This window comes from Mustelus asterias, unplaced genomic scaffold (assembly GCF_964213995.1).
Source record: "Mustelus asterias unplaced genomic scaffold, sMusAst1.hap1.1 HAP1_SCAFFOLD_259, whole genome shotgun sequence".
Lineage (NCBI taxonomy): Eukaryota > Metazoa > Chordata > Chondrichthyes > Carcharhiniformes > Triakidae > Mustelus > Mustelus asterias.
In genome coordinates this window covers 550,506-565,556 of record NW_027590225.1, presented here as the reverse complement: position 1 = coordinate 565,556, position 15,051 = coordinate 550,506, and the positions used below count along the sequence as shown (strand labels likewise).

The following is a 15,051-nucleotide window of genomic DNA, read 5'->3' as shown; positions in this document are numbered from 1 at the left end:
TGGAGACAGATTCACACAGCGAGTGGTTAGGATCTAGGATGCACTATTTGAGAGTGTGTTGGAGACAGATTCACACAGCGAGTGGTTAGGATCTGGAATGCACTGTTTGAGAGTGTGGTGGAGACAGATTCACACAGCGAGTGATTAGGATCTGGAATGCAGTCTGAGCGTGTGGTGGAGACAGATTCACACAGCAAGTGGTTAGGATCTGGAAAGGACAGTCTGAGAGTGTGGTGGAAACGGATTCACACAGCGAGTGGTTCGGATCTGGAATGCACTGTCTGAGAGTGTGGTGGAGACAGATTCCGACAGTGAGTGGTTCGGATCTGGAATGCACTGTTTGAGAGTGTGTTGGAGACAGATTCACACAGCGAGTGGTTAGGATCTAGAATGCACTGTTTGAGAGTGTGTTGGAGACAGATTCACACAGCGAGTGGTTAGGATCTGGAATGCACTGTTTGAGAGTGTGGTGGAGACAGATTCACACAGCGAGTGATTAGGATCTGGAATGCACTGTTTGAGAGTGTGTTGGAGACAGATTCACACAGCGAGTGATTAGGATCTGGAATACACTGTCGGAGAGTGTGGTGGAGACAGATTCACACAGTGAGTGGTCAGGATCTGGAATGCACTGTCTGAGTGTGTGTTGGAGACAGATTCACACAGCGAGTGGTTAGGATCTGGAATGCACTGTTTGAGAGTGTATTGGAGACAGATTCACACAGCGAGTGATTAGGATCTGGAATACACTGTCGGAGAGTGTGGTGGAGACAGATTCACACAGCGAGTGATTAGGATCTGGAATGCACAGTCTGAGCGTGTGGTGGAGACAGATTCACACAGCGAGTGGTTAGGATCTGGAAAAGACAGTCTGAGAGTGTGGTGGAAACGGATTCACACAGCGAGTGGTTCGGATCTGGAATGCACTGTCTGAGAGTGTGGTGGAGACAGATTCACACAGCGAGTGATTAGGATCTGGAATGCACAGTCTGAGCGTGTGGTGGAGACAGATTCACACAGTGATGGTTCGGATCTGGAATGCACTGTCTGAGAGTGTGGTGGAGACAGATTCACACAGCGAGTTGTTAGGAGCTGGAATGCACTGTTTGAGAGTGTGTTGGAGACAGATTCACACAGCGAGTGGTTCGGATCTGGAATGCACTGTCTGAGAGTGTGGTGGAAACAGATTCATACAGCGCATTATTGGGAACTGGAATGCACTGTTTGAGAGTGTGGTGGAGACAGATTCACACAGCGAGTGGTTAGGATCTGGAATGCACTGTTTGAGAGTGTGGTGGAGACAGATTCACACAGCGAGTGGTTAGGATCTGGAAAAGACAGTCTGAGAGTGTGGTGTAAACGGATTCACACAGCGAGTGGTTAGGATCTGGAATGCACTGTTTGAGAGTGTGGTGGAGACAGATTCACACAGCGAGTGGTTCGGATCTGGAATGCACTGTTTGAGAGTGTGTTGGAGACAGATTCAGACAGCGAGTGGTTAGGATCTAGAATGCACTGTTTGAGAGTGTGTTGGAGACAGATTCACACAGCGAGTGGTTAGGATCTGGAATGCACTGTTTGAGAGTGTGGTGGAGACAGATTCACACAGCGAGTGATTAGGATCTGGAATGCACAGTCTGAGCGTGCGGTGGAGACAGATTCACACAGAGATGGTTAGGATCTGGAATGCACTGTCTGAGAGTGTGGTGGAGACAGATTCACACAGCGAGTGGTTAGGATCTGGAATGCACTGTTTGAGAGTGTGTTGGAGACAGATTCACACAGCGAGTGGTTCGGATCTGGAATGCACTGTCTGAGAGTGTGGTGGAAACAGATTCATACAGCGCATTATTGGGAACTGGAATGCACTGGCTGAGAGTGTGGTGGAGACAGATTCACACAGTGAGTGGTTAGGATCTGGAATGTAGTGTGTGAGAGTGTGGTGGAGACAGATTCACACAGTGAGTGGTTAGGATCTGGAATGTAGTGTGTGAGAGTGTGGTGGAGACAGATTCACACAGTGAGTGGTTAGGATCTGGAATGTACTGTGTGAGAGTGTGGTGGAGACAGATTCACACAGTGAGTGGTTAGGATCTGGAATGCACTGTCTGAGTGTGTGGTGGAGACAGATTCACACAGCGAGTGGTTCGGATCTGGAATGCACTGTCTGAGAGTGTGGTGGAGACAGATTCACACAGTGAGTGGTTAGGATCTGGAATGCACTGTCTGAGTGTGGTGGAGACAGATTCACACAGCGAGTGGCTCGGATCTGGAATGCACTGTCTGAGAGTGTGGTGGAGACCGATTCACACAGCAAGTGGTTAGGATCTGGAATGCACTGTCTGACTGTGGTGGAGACAGATTCCCACAGTGAGTGGTTAGGATCTGGAATGCACTGTCTGAGAGTGTGGTGGAGACAGATTCACACAGTGAGTGGTTAGGATCTGGAATGCACTGTCTGAGAGTGTGGTGGAGACAGATTCACACAGCGCTTTATTAGGATCTGGAATGCACTGTCTGAGAGTGTGGTGGAGACAGATTCACACAGCGCGTTATTGGGATCTGGAATGCACTGTCTGAGAGTGTGGTGGAGACCGATTCACACAGCAAGTGGTTAGGATCTGGAACGTACTGTGTGAGAATGCGGTGGAGGTAGATTCACACAGCGAGTGGTTAGGATCTGGAATATACAGTCTGAGAGTGTGGTGGAAACACATTCCCACAGCGAGTGGTTAGGACCTGGAATGCACTATCTGAGAATGTGGTGAAAACACATTCATACAGTGAGTGGTTAGGACCTGGTGTGTACTGTCTGAGAGTGTGGTGGAGACAGATTCACACAGAGTGTGTTTAGGGTCTGGAATGCACTGTCTGAGTGTGTGGTGGAGACAGATTCACACAGCGAGTGGTTAGGATCTGGAATGCACTGTCTAAGAGTGTGGTGGAGACAGATTCACACAGCGAGTGGCTCGGATCTGGAATGCACTGTTTGAGAGTGTGGTGGAGACAGGTTCACACAGCGAGTGGTTAGGATCTGGAAAAGACAGTCTGAGTGTGTGATGGAAACGGATTCACACAGCGAGTGGTTCGGATCTGGAATGCACTGTCTGAGAGTGTGGTGGAGACAGATTCACACAGCGAGTGGCTCGGATCTGGAATGCACTGTTTGAGAGTGTGGTGGAGACAGATTCACACAGCGAGTGGCTCGGATCTGGAATGCACTGTTTGAGAGTGTGGTGGAGACAGATTCACACAGCGAGTGGCTCGGATCTGGAATGCACTGTTTGAGAGTGTGTTGGAGACAGATTCACACAGCGAGTGGTTAGGATCTGGAATGCTCTGTTTGAGAGTGTGTTGGAGACAGATTCACACAGCGAGTGATTAGGATCTGGAATACACTGTCGGAGAGTGTGGTGGAGACAGATTCACACAGTGAGTGGTTAGGATCTGGAATGCACTGTCTGAGTGTGTGTTGGAGACAGATTCACACAGCGAGTGGTTAGGATCTGGAATGCACTGTTTGAGAGTGTGTTGGAGACAGATTCACACAGCGAGTGATAAGGATCTGGAATACACTGTCGGAGAGTGTGGTGGAGACAGATTCACACAGTGAGTGGTTAGGATCTGGAATGCACTGTCTGAGTGTGTGGTGTAGACAGATTGACACAGCGAGTGGTTAGGATCTGGAATGCACTGTCTGAGTGTGTGGTGGAGACAGATTCACACAGCGAGTGGTTAGGATCTGGAATGCACTGTCTGAGTGTGTGGTGGAGACAGATTCACACAGCGAGTGGTTAGGACCTGGAGTGTACTTTCTGAGAGTGTGGTGGAGACAGATTCACACAGAGTGTGGTTAGGATCTGGAATGCGCTGTTTGAGAGTGTGTTGGAGACAGATTCACACAGTGAGTGGTTAGGATCTGGAATGTACTGTCTGAGAGTGTGTTGGAGACAGATTCACACAGCGAGTGGCTCGGATCTGGAATGCACTGTCTGAGAGTGTGGTGGAGACCGATTCACACAGCAAGTGGTTAGGATCTGGAATGCACTGTCTGACTGTGGTGGAGACAGATTCCCACAGTGAGTGGTTAGGATCTGGAATGCACTGTCTGAGAGTGTGGTGGAGACAGATTCACACAGTGAGTGGTTAGGATCTGGAATGCACTGTCTGAGAGTGTGGTGGAGACAGATTCACACAGTGAGTGGTTAGGATCTGGAATGCACTGTCTGAGAGTGTGGTGGAGACAGATTCACACAGTGAGTGGTTAGGATCTGGAATGCACTGTCTGAGTGTGTGTTGGAGACAGATTCACACAGCGAGTGGTTAGGATCTGGAATGCACTGTTTGAGAGTGTGTTGGAGACAGATTCACACAGCGAGTGGTTAGGATCTGGAATGCACTGTTTGAGAGTGTGTTGGAGACAGATTCACACAGCGAGTGGTTAGGATCTGGAATGCACTGTCTGAGAGTGTGGTGGAAACAGATTCATACAGCGCATTATTGGGATCTGGAATGCACTGTCTGAGAGTGTGGTGGAGACAGATTCACACAGTGAGTGGTTAGGATCTGGAATGTACTGTGTGAGAGTGTGGTGGAGACAGATTCACACAGTGAGTGGTTAGGATCTGGAATGTACTGTGTGAGAGTGTGGTGGAGACAGATTCACACAGTGAGTGGTTAGGATCTGGAATGCACTGTCTGAGTGTGTGGTGGAGACAGATTCACACAGCGAGTGGTTCGGATCTGGAATGCACTGTCTGAGAGTGTGGTGGAGACAGATTCACACAGCGAGTGGTTAGGATCTCAAATGCTGGTGTCTCAGTGAGGGAGTGCTGCTCGGGCTGCAGTTGAGAGTGACAGTTGGGGAAGTGTGGGGAAGTTTTTTTTTTTTGTTTTCTTTTTTTCTTGCTGGTAATGGCTTCAGGGATGGCAGTTCAGGCAGTATGCTGCATCTCCTGTGGGATGTATGTGGTGAGGAAATCCAGTAGTGTTTCAGGAGATTTTAGTTGTAAGAAGTGCATTAGATTGCAGCTTCTGGAGGAGCGTGTAAAGGAGCTGGAAGGGGAGGTAGAGGAACTCCGCATAATTCGGGAGGCGGAGGTGGAAGTTGATAGGAGTTATAGAGAAATAGTAACTCCTAGAAATGAGGCTTGGGTCAATGCCAGGAGGAGGGGTAAGAAGCAATCGGGAAGACAATCCCCTGGGGCGGTTCCCCTCCATAATAGGTTTTCGGTGCTGGAGGCTACAGTTGAGGAGGAATCAACTGAGCATAGAGAGCAGATCTCTGGGGGTGAGCCGAGTGAGAAAGCTCAGGTGGTTAGGGGCTGTAAAAGACTGGGCCTTGTGATTGGGGACTCCACAATTAAGGGGACAGATAGGAGGGTCGGAACTAAAGGTAGGGACTCAGGGTTGGTGTGTTGCCTACCAGGGGCTGGGGTCCGGGATGTGTCTGACAGGGTATTCAGGACTCTTAGGGGGGAGGGAGATAAACCACAAGTTATTGTACATGTGGGGACACACGACATAGGGAGGATAGGGGAAGGGGATATTAGGCAGGGATTTATGGAGTTGGGGTGGAAACTAAAGGCCAAGACTGACAGAGTGGTTATCTCTGGACTCTTGCCTGTACCACGGGATAGTTTAGAGAGGAATAGGGAGAGGGAAGGTTTGAATTCATGGCTGAGGGGATGGTGCAGGAGGGAGGGGTTCAGGTACTTAAGCAATTGGGGCTCGTACTGGGGAAGGTGTGACCTCTATGAGAAGGATGGTCTACACCTTAATCAGAAGGGGACCAATATCCTGGGGGGTAAATTTGCTAAGGCCATGCAGGGAGGTTTAAACTGATTCGGGGGGGGGGAGGGATCCTGAGTAGTGGGGCTGAAAGTGAGGGATGCATGGATGGGGACTGCAATGCACGGCATTGCAGAGGTGGGGTGGAGCAGGGTTTGAAATGTGTATACTTCAATGCCAGGAGTATTCGCAATAAAGTGGGTGAACTTGCAGCGTGGATCAGTACCTGGGACTTCGATGTTGTGGCTATTTCAGAGACATGGATAGAGCAGGGGCAGGAATGGATGCTGCAGGTCCCGGGGTTCAAATGTTTTAGTCGAAGTAGGGAAGGAGGTAGAAGAGGGGGAGGGGTAGCATTATTGGTCAGAGATTGTATCACAGTGTCAGAGAGGAGGTTTGATGAGGACTTATCTGTTGAGGTAGTATGGGCGGAGATTAGAAATAGGAGAGGAGAGGTCACCCTGTTGGGAGTCTTTTATAGACCTCCTAAAAGTTCTAGAGAGGTTGAGGAAAGGATTGCGGAGTCAATCCTGCTTAGGAGTGAAAGTAATAGGGCAATTGTTATGGGGGATTTTAACTTGACTAATATTGACTGGAATTGTTATAGCTCTAGCTCGTTAGAGGGGTCAGTTTTTGTTCAAAGCGTGCAGGAAGGTTTTTTGACTCAGTATGTAGACAGGCCAACTAGAGGTGAGGCTATATTGGATCTGGTGCTGGGAAATGAGCCAGACCAGGTGCTAGACTTGGAAGTTGGTGTGCATTTTGGTGATAGTGACCACAATTCGGTTACGTTCACCTTAGTGATGGAAAGGGATAGGCATGAACCTCGGACCAGTGGTTTTAGCTGGGGGAAGGGTAATTATGAGGCTATTAGGAGAGAATTAGGAAACATAGGTTGGACTAGGAGATTACAGGGACTGGGAACGTCCGACATGTGGAGTTTTTTCAAGGAGCAGCTACTGCGAGTCTGTGATAGGTATGTCCCTGTCAGGCAAGGAGGAATTGGTAGGGCTAGGGAACCGTGGTGCACCAAAAAAGTTTCTTTGTTGGTTAAAAAGAAAAAGGAGGCTTATGTTCGGATGAGACGTGAGCACTCGGGTAGTGCACTAGAAAGCTTTAGATTGGCTAAGAGGGAGTTGAAGAGCGAGCTTAGAAGGGCTAAAAGGGGACATGAGAAGACTTTGGCGGATAGGGTTAAAGAGAATCCTAAGGCGTTCTATAGGTATGTCAAGAACAGAAGGTTGGTTAGGGCAAGTTTAGGGCCAGTTATAGATGGCAGAGGGAAGTTATGTGTGGAACCGGAGGAGATTGGTGAAGCATTGAACCAATATTTCTCTTCGGTGTTCACGCAAGGGGACATGAATATAGCTGAGGAGGACACTGGGTTGCAAGGGAGTAGAATAGACAGTATTACAGTTGATAAGGAGGATGTGCAGGATATTCTGGAGGGTCTGAAAATAGATAAATCCCCTGGTCCGGATGGGATTTATCCAAGGATTCTCTGGGAGGCAAGAGAAGTGATTGCAGAGCCTCTGGCTCTGATCTTCAGGTCGTCGTTGGCCTCTGGTATAGTACCAGAAGATTGGAGGTTAGCGAATGTTGTCCCATTGTTTAAGAAGGGGAACAGAGACTTCCCCGGGAATTATAGACCGGTGAGTCTCACTTCTGTTGTCGGCAAGATGTTGGAAAAAATTATAAGGGATAGGATTTATAGTTATTTGGAGAGTAATGAATTGATAGGTGATAGTCAGCATGGTTTTGTGGCAGGTAGGTCGTGCCTTACTAACCTTATTGAGTTTTTTGAGAAAGTGACCAAGGAGGTGGATGGGGGCAAGGCAGTGGACGTGGTATATATGGATTTTAGTAAGGCGTTTGATAAGGTTCACCATGGTAGGCTTCTGCAGAAAATGCAGATGTATGGGATTGGGGGTGATCTAGGAAATTGGATCAGGAATTGGCTAGCGGATAGGAAACAGAGGGTGGTGGTTGATAGTAAATATTCATCATGGAGTGCGGTTACAAGTGGTGTACCTCAGGGATCTGTTTTGGGGCCACTGCTGTTTGTAATATTTATTAATGATCTGGATGAGGGTATAGTTGGGTGGATTAGCAAATTTGCTGATGACACCAAAGTCGGTGGTGTGGTAGACAGTGAGGAAGGGTGTCGTAGTTTGCAGGAAGACTTAGACAGGTTGCAAAGTTGGGCCGAGAGGTGGCGGATGGAGTTTAATGCGGAGAAGTGTGAGGTAATTCACTTTGGTAGGAATAACAGATGTGTTGAGTATAGGGCTAACGGGAGGACTTTGAATAGTGTGGAGGAGCAGAGGGATCTAGGTGTATGTGTGCATAGATCCCTGAAAGTTGGGAATCAAGTAGATAAGGTTGTTAAGAAGGCATATGGTGTCTTGGCGTTTATTGGTAGGGGGATTGAATTTAGGAGTCGTAGCGTTATGTTGCAACTGTACACAACTCTGGTGCGGCCGCACTTGGAGTACTGTGTGCAGTTCTGGTCCCCACATTACAGGAAGGATGTGGAGGCTTTGGAGAGGGTGCAGAGGAGGTTTACCAGGATGTTGCCTGGTATGGAGGGGAGATCCTATGAGGAGAGGCTGAGGGATTTGGGATTGTTTTCGCTGGAAAGGCGGCGGCTAAGAGGGGATCTTATTGAAACATATAAGATGATTAGAGGTTTAGATAGGGTGGATAGTGATAGCCTTTTTCCTCTGATGGAGAAATCCAGCACGAGGGGGCATGGCTTTAAATTGAGGGGGGGTAGTTATAGAACCGATGTCAGGGGTAGGTTCTTTACCCAGAGGGTGGTGAGGGATTGGAATGCCCTGCCAGCATCAGTAGTAAATGCGCCTAGTTTGGGGGCGTTTAAGAGATCCGTAGATAGGTTCATGGACGAAAAGAAATTGGTTTAGGTTGGAGGGTCACAGTTTTTTTTTAACTGGTCGGTGCAACATCGTGGGCCGAAGGGCCTGTTCTGCGCTGTAATGTTCTATGTTCTATGTTCTATGCACTGTCTGAGTGTGGTGGAGACAGATTCACACAGCGAGTGGCTCGGATCTGGAATGCACTGTCTGAGAGTGTGGTGGAGACCGATTCACACAGTAAGTGGTTAGGATCTGGAATGCACTGTCTGACTGTGGTGGAGACAAATTCCCACAGTGAGTGGTTAGGATCTGGAATGCACTGTCTGAGAGTGTGGTGGAGACAGATTCACACAGCGCTTTATTAGGATCTGGAATGCACTGTCTGAGAGTGTGCTGGAGACAGATTCACACAGCGCGTTATTGGGATCTGGAATGCACTGCCTGAGAGTGTTGTGGAGACCGATTCACACAGCAAGTGGTTAGGATCTGGAACGTACTGTGTGAGAATGCGGTGGAGGTAGATTCACACAGCGAGTGGTTAGGATCTGGAATATACAGTCTGAGAGTGTGGTGGAAACACATTCCCACAGCGAGTGGTTAGGACCTGGAATGCACTATCTGAGAATGTGGTGAAAACACATTCATACAGTGAGTGGTTAGGACCTGGTGTGTACTGTCTGAGAGTGTGGTGGAGACAGATTCACACAGAGTGTGTTTAGGGTCTGGAATGCACTGTCTGAGTGTGTGGTGGAGACAGATTCACACAGCGAGTGGTTAGGATCTGGAAAAGACAGTCTGACAGTGTGGTGGAAACGGATTCACACAGCGAGTGGTTCAGATCTGGAATGCACTGTATGAGAGTGTGGTGGAGACAGATTCACACAGCGAGTGGCTCGGATCTGGAATGCACTGTTTGAGAGTGTGGTGGAGACAGATTCACACAGCGAGTGGTTAGGATCTGGAATGCACTGTTTGAGTGTCTGTTGGAGACAGATTCACACAGCGAGTGGTTAGGATCTGGAATGCACAGTCTGAGCGTGTGGTGGAGACAGATTCACACAGCGAGTGGTTAGGATCTGGAATGCACTGTTTGAGAGTGTGTTGGAGACAGATTCACACAGCGAGTGATTAGGATCTGGAATGCACAGTCTGAGCGTGTGGTGGAGACAGATTCACACAGCGAGGGGTTAGGATCTAAACTGCACTGTTTGAGAGTGTGGTGGAGACAGATTCACACAGCGAGTGATTAGGATCTGGAATGCACTGTCTGAGCGTGTGGTGGAGACAGATTCACACAGCGAGGGGTTAGGATCTAGAATGCATTGTCTGAGAGTGTGGTGGAGACAGATTCACACAGCGAGTGATTAGGATCTGGAATGCACTGTTTGAGAGTGTGGTGGAAACAGATTCACACAGCGAGTGGTTAGGATCTGGAATGTACTGTGGTGGTGGCAGATTTAATCATGGTTTTCAAAAGGAAATTAAATTCGGTCTTGAATGGTAAAAATACTATCGGGCTATCGGGGAATGGTTTGGAATGGGACACAGCGTTGATCTTATATGGAGATCGTTGACACAGAATGGGCAAAATGTTTACTTCACAGAAACAGGCCTCTCTATAATATGATATTTTAGTCTGTTAGTGTTGACGGAAGTAGAACGAGGTCATTGACAAAAGCTAAAGTGTGAGATGAAGGAAATGTTTTTTTTACATAACGTGGAATTGTGATTTGGAATTATTAAACACCTGAACTAGAAGTGGAATCCGATTGAGTCACATCTCTTAAAATTGAGTAAATACTTGAAGAGTGAAAATGCACAGATATGGAATAGGAGCAGGGAAGTGTGACTAAATGGATTGCTTTTCCAGAGGCACAATGCGTTAACAACCTCCTCCTACATTGCGTGATTCGATGAGAGGTGGTGAGGGAAAGGCTGAACTTGGGGTTCTCAGTGGACACAGTAAGAAGTCTCACAACACCAGGTTAAAGTCCAACAGGTTTATTTGGTAGCAAATCCCATAAGCTTTCAAAGCGCTGCTCCTTCGTCAAATGGAGTGGAAATGTGCTCTCAAACAGTGCACAGAGACACAAAATCAAGTTACAGAATACTGATTAGAATGCGAATCCCTACAGCCAGCCAGGTCTTAAAGATACAGACAATGTGGGTGGAGGGAGCATTAAACACAGGTTAAAGAGATGTGTATTGTCTCCAGACAGAACAGCTGGTGAGATTCTGCAAGTCCAGGGGGCAAGCTGTGGGGGTTACTGATAATGTGACATAAATCCAACATCCCGGTTTAGGCCGTCCTCATGTGTGCGGAACGTGGCTATCGGTTTCTGCTCAGCGACTGTACGCTGTCGTGTGTCATGAAGGCCACCTTGGAGAACGCTTGCCTGAAGATCCAAGGCTGAATGCCTGTGACTGCGTTCTCCAGTCCAACGCCGGCATCTCCACATCATGATGTTCTCAGTGGAACCAGTGACATGGTAACAGTGGAACTGGGGCTTTGTAAAGAGCCTTCCAGCAGCCTGGAAAAATATTAAGCAGCTGGAGGTCCAGAATCTGAGGGTTGCTCCCAGTACCAAACAGTGCAGGAATGATCGTTCAATGGCTGGAAAGATGGTGCAGAAGGGAAGGTTTCAGATTCCAATAATAGGCTGTGGAATAGGAGTGACCTGGACAATCTCCACTTGAATAATTAGTCCGACAGGAATGGTTTGAACTCTTCTGTCATTCAGATGTTGGACAGGATTGGAGGGTTTACATTTAGACTTGGTACTAAATCTGGCAGTTAATGTAAGGAATGCAGAAACATTAATTAAACCGTGACAACAACAACTTGTACTTATATCTGGGCCGGAATTTTACCATCCTGCCTGCCACAGGAATCAGAGCGGGCGAGGGGCGGACATGGGAAGGTCCGTTGACCTCGGGCGGGATTTTAGGGTTTTGGGAGGACAGAAACTCCCGTTCCAGTGTTTTTAACAATCCAGGGTGCATCACTAGATCAACAGGAGCAGAAAGAATAATTAACATTGAGCCACAATTAGGAGACATTTCCAAAAGGTTGCTGAGAGAGGCAAGTTTCCTGCAGTGACTCAAAGGTGAATAGAGGTTTAAGGAGAGAATTCCATAGGTTACGAAGGAGGCGCCTGAGGTAATGACCCTTGATAGTGGGTGGAAGAAAGTGGGAGAGGTACAAGGCCCAGCATTATTGGAGCACTGAGATTGCAGTGAGTTGTAGTGCTGGAGGACATTACTGAGATAGGGAGCATCAATACAATTTAAACTGAAGATGAGTATTTGCAATCAATGTGTTATCAGCCCCGTGTAGGTCAACAAGCACAGGAATGTTTCCTGTATCCCTGTTGCCCCACTTACCATGCCTGCATTCCTGGCATAACGTGTGCCTAGCACAGTTATATATATATATATACATATAGCAGTGTGACACATGCCAGCGAGGGCACATTTAGACTTGCAGTCAACTGACAGTGAAAGTCACTCTCTCACAACCAATGAAGAACGAGCCATTCACCAGAGACTGACAGTGTATAAGAAACTCACGCCACACACCAATCTTCAGCAACCCACCCCACACACAGTGAACACCACTCTGTACCCTGTTGGATCCCACATTCAGCCACAGAACCCTACCCTTTTTCCGGCTGCTGCGGCTGCAGATGTGCTGATCACTGTGTAAGTTACTGACTGAGTTTTCCCCCTCCCCAGGGATTGCTGCTGCGAGGATCTTCAGTCCCAATACAGGCCTCACTGTTTCCGAGAGGCAGCTGAGGGTGGCTTTCGATGGAGATGCAGTCCTTTTCTCAGATGAATCTGAACAGATCGTCAAGAAACACGGTTTAGATAAATTTTTTGAACATGAGCAGACCAATGAAAACAAGCCATTAGCTACGGTAAGGAACATTCTGGAATAAAGGGTGCCCAGCACCAGTGAGGTATGGAGAATAAGGGGCCGAAGGTGGCCTCTAGTTCACACTGACGGAATGTACAGACAGATTTGCCATCCTGTCAACATCGATTGTTTCACTAACACAACGATTCCTTCATCACACTGTCCATGACAAAGAAATGGATTCCGCCTAAACCGGTGTGGACGCTCCCTACACCGGGTGTGAACGCTCCCTACACCGGGTGTGAACGCTCCCTACACCGGGTGTGAACGCTCCCTACACCGAGTGTGAACGCTCACTACACCGGGTGTGGATGCTCCCTACACCGGGTGTGAACGCTCCCCACACCGAGTGCGGACGCTCCCTACACCGGGTGCGGATGCTCCCTACACCGGGTGTGAACGCTCCCTACACCGGGTGTGAACGCTCCCTACACCGAGTGTGGACGCTCCCTACACCGGGTGTGAACGCTCCCTACACCGGGTGTGAACGCTCCCTACACCGAGTGTGAACGCTCCCTACACCGGGTGTGGACGCTCCCTACACCGAGTGTGAACGCTCCCTACACCGAGTGTGAACGCTCCCTACACCGGGTGTGAACGCTCCCTACACCGGGTGTGAACGCTCCCTACACCGAGTGTGAACGCTCCCTACACCGGGTGTGAACGCTCCCTACACCGAGTGTGAACGCTCCCTACACCGGGTGTGAATGCTCCCTACACCGGGTGTGAACGCTCCCTACACCGGGTGTGAACGCTCCCTACACCGGGTGTGAACGCTCCCTACACCGAGTGTGGACGCTCCCTACACCGGGTGTGGACGCTCCCTACACCGAGTGTGAACGCTCCCTACACCGGGTGTTAACGCTCCCTACACCGGGTGTGGACACTCCCTACACCGGGTGTGGACGCTCCCTACACCGAGTGTGGACGCTCCCTACACCGAGTGTGAACGCTCCCTACACCGGTGTGGACGCTCCCTACACCGAGTGTGGACGCTCCCTACACCGGGTGTGAACGCTCCCTACACCGGGTGTGAACACTCCCTACACTGGGTGTGGACGCTCCCTACACCGGGTGTGGACGCTCCCTACACCGAGTGTGGACGCTCCCTACACCGGGTGTGAACACTCCCTACACCGAGTGTGAACACTCCCTACACCGAGTGTGGACGCTCCCTACACCGAGTGTGAACGCTCCCTACACCGGGTGTGAACACTGCCTACACCGAGTGTGAACGCTCCCTACACCGAGTGTGAACGCTCCCTACACCGGGTGTGAACGCTCCCTACACCGAGTGTGGACGCTCCCTACACCGGGTGTGAACGCTCCCTACACCGGGTGTGAACACTCCCTACACCGAGTGTGAACACTGCCTACACCGGGTGTGGACGCTCCCTACACCGAGTGTGAACGCTCCCTACACCGAGTGTGAACGCTCCCTACACCGAGTGTGGACGCTCCCTACACCGAGTGTGGACGCTCCCTACACCGAGTGTGAACGCTCCCTACACCGGGTGTGAACGCTCCCTACACCGAGTGTGAACGCTCCCTACACCGGGTGTGGATGCTCCCTACACCGAGTGTGAACGCTCCCTACACCGAGTGTGAACGCTCCCTACACCGAGTGTGAACGCTCCCTACACCGGGTGTGAACGCTCCCTACACCGAGTGTGAACGCTCCCTACACCGAGTGTGAACGCTCCCTACACCGAGTGTGAACGCTCCCTACACCGGGTGTGAACGCTCCCTACACCGGGTGTGAACGCTCCCTACACCGGGTGTGAACGCTCCCTACACCGAGTGTGAACGCTCCCTACACCGAGTGTGAACGCTCCCTACACCGAGTGTGAACGCTCCCTACACCGGGTGTGAACGCTCCCTACACCGGGTGTGAACGCTCCCTACACCGAGTGTGAACGCTCCCTACACCGAGTGTGAACGCTCCCTACACCGAGTGTGAACGCTCCCTACACCGGGTGTGAACGCTCCCTACACCGGGTGTGGACGCTCCCGACACCGAGTGTGAACGCTCCCTACACCGAGTGTGAACGCTCCCTACACCGGGTGTGAACGCTCCCTACACCGAGTGTGAACGCTCCCTACACCGGGTGTGAACGCTCCCTACACCGAGTGTGAACGCTCCCTACACCGAGTGTGAACGCTCCCTACACCGAGTGTGAACGCTCCCTACACCGAGTGTGAACGCTCCCGACACCGAGTGTGAACGCTCCCGACACCGAGTGTGAACGCTCCCTACACCGGGTGTGAACGCTCCCTACACCGAGTGTGAACGCTCCCTACACCGAGTGTGGACGCTCCCTACACCGAGTGTGAACGCTCCCTACACCGAGTGTGAACGCTCCCTACACCGGGTGTGGACGCTCCCTACACCGAGTGTGGACGCTCCCTACACCGGGTGTGAACGCTCCCTACACCGAGTGTGAACGCTCCCTACACCGAGTGTGA

At 50.1% G+C, this 15,051-nt stretch overlaps 1 protein-coding gene across 1 annotated transcript in view; it reads left to right on the top strand.

The window, feature by feature from the left end:
• LOC144485982 (cytosolic 5'-nucleotidase 1A-like) overlaps positions 1-15,051 on the top strand; it is an 81,535-nt gene that overhangs the window by 53,409 nt on the left and 13,075 nt on the right. Inside the window, exon 2 of the mRNA XM_078204080.1 lies at positions 12,402-12,586. Within this exon, the coding sequence (XP_078060206.1) occupies positions 12,402-12,586 (185 nt within the window). The remainder of the gene's footprint in view (positions 1-12,401; positions 12,587-15,051) is intronic.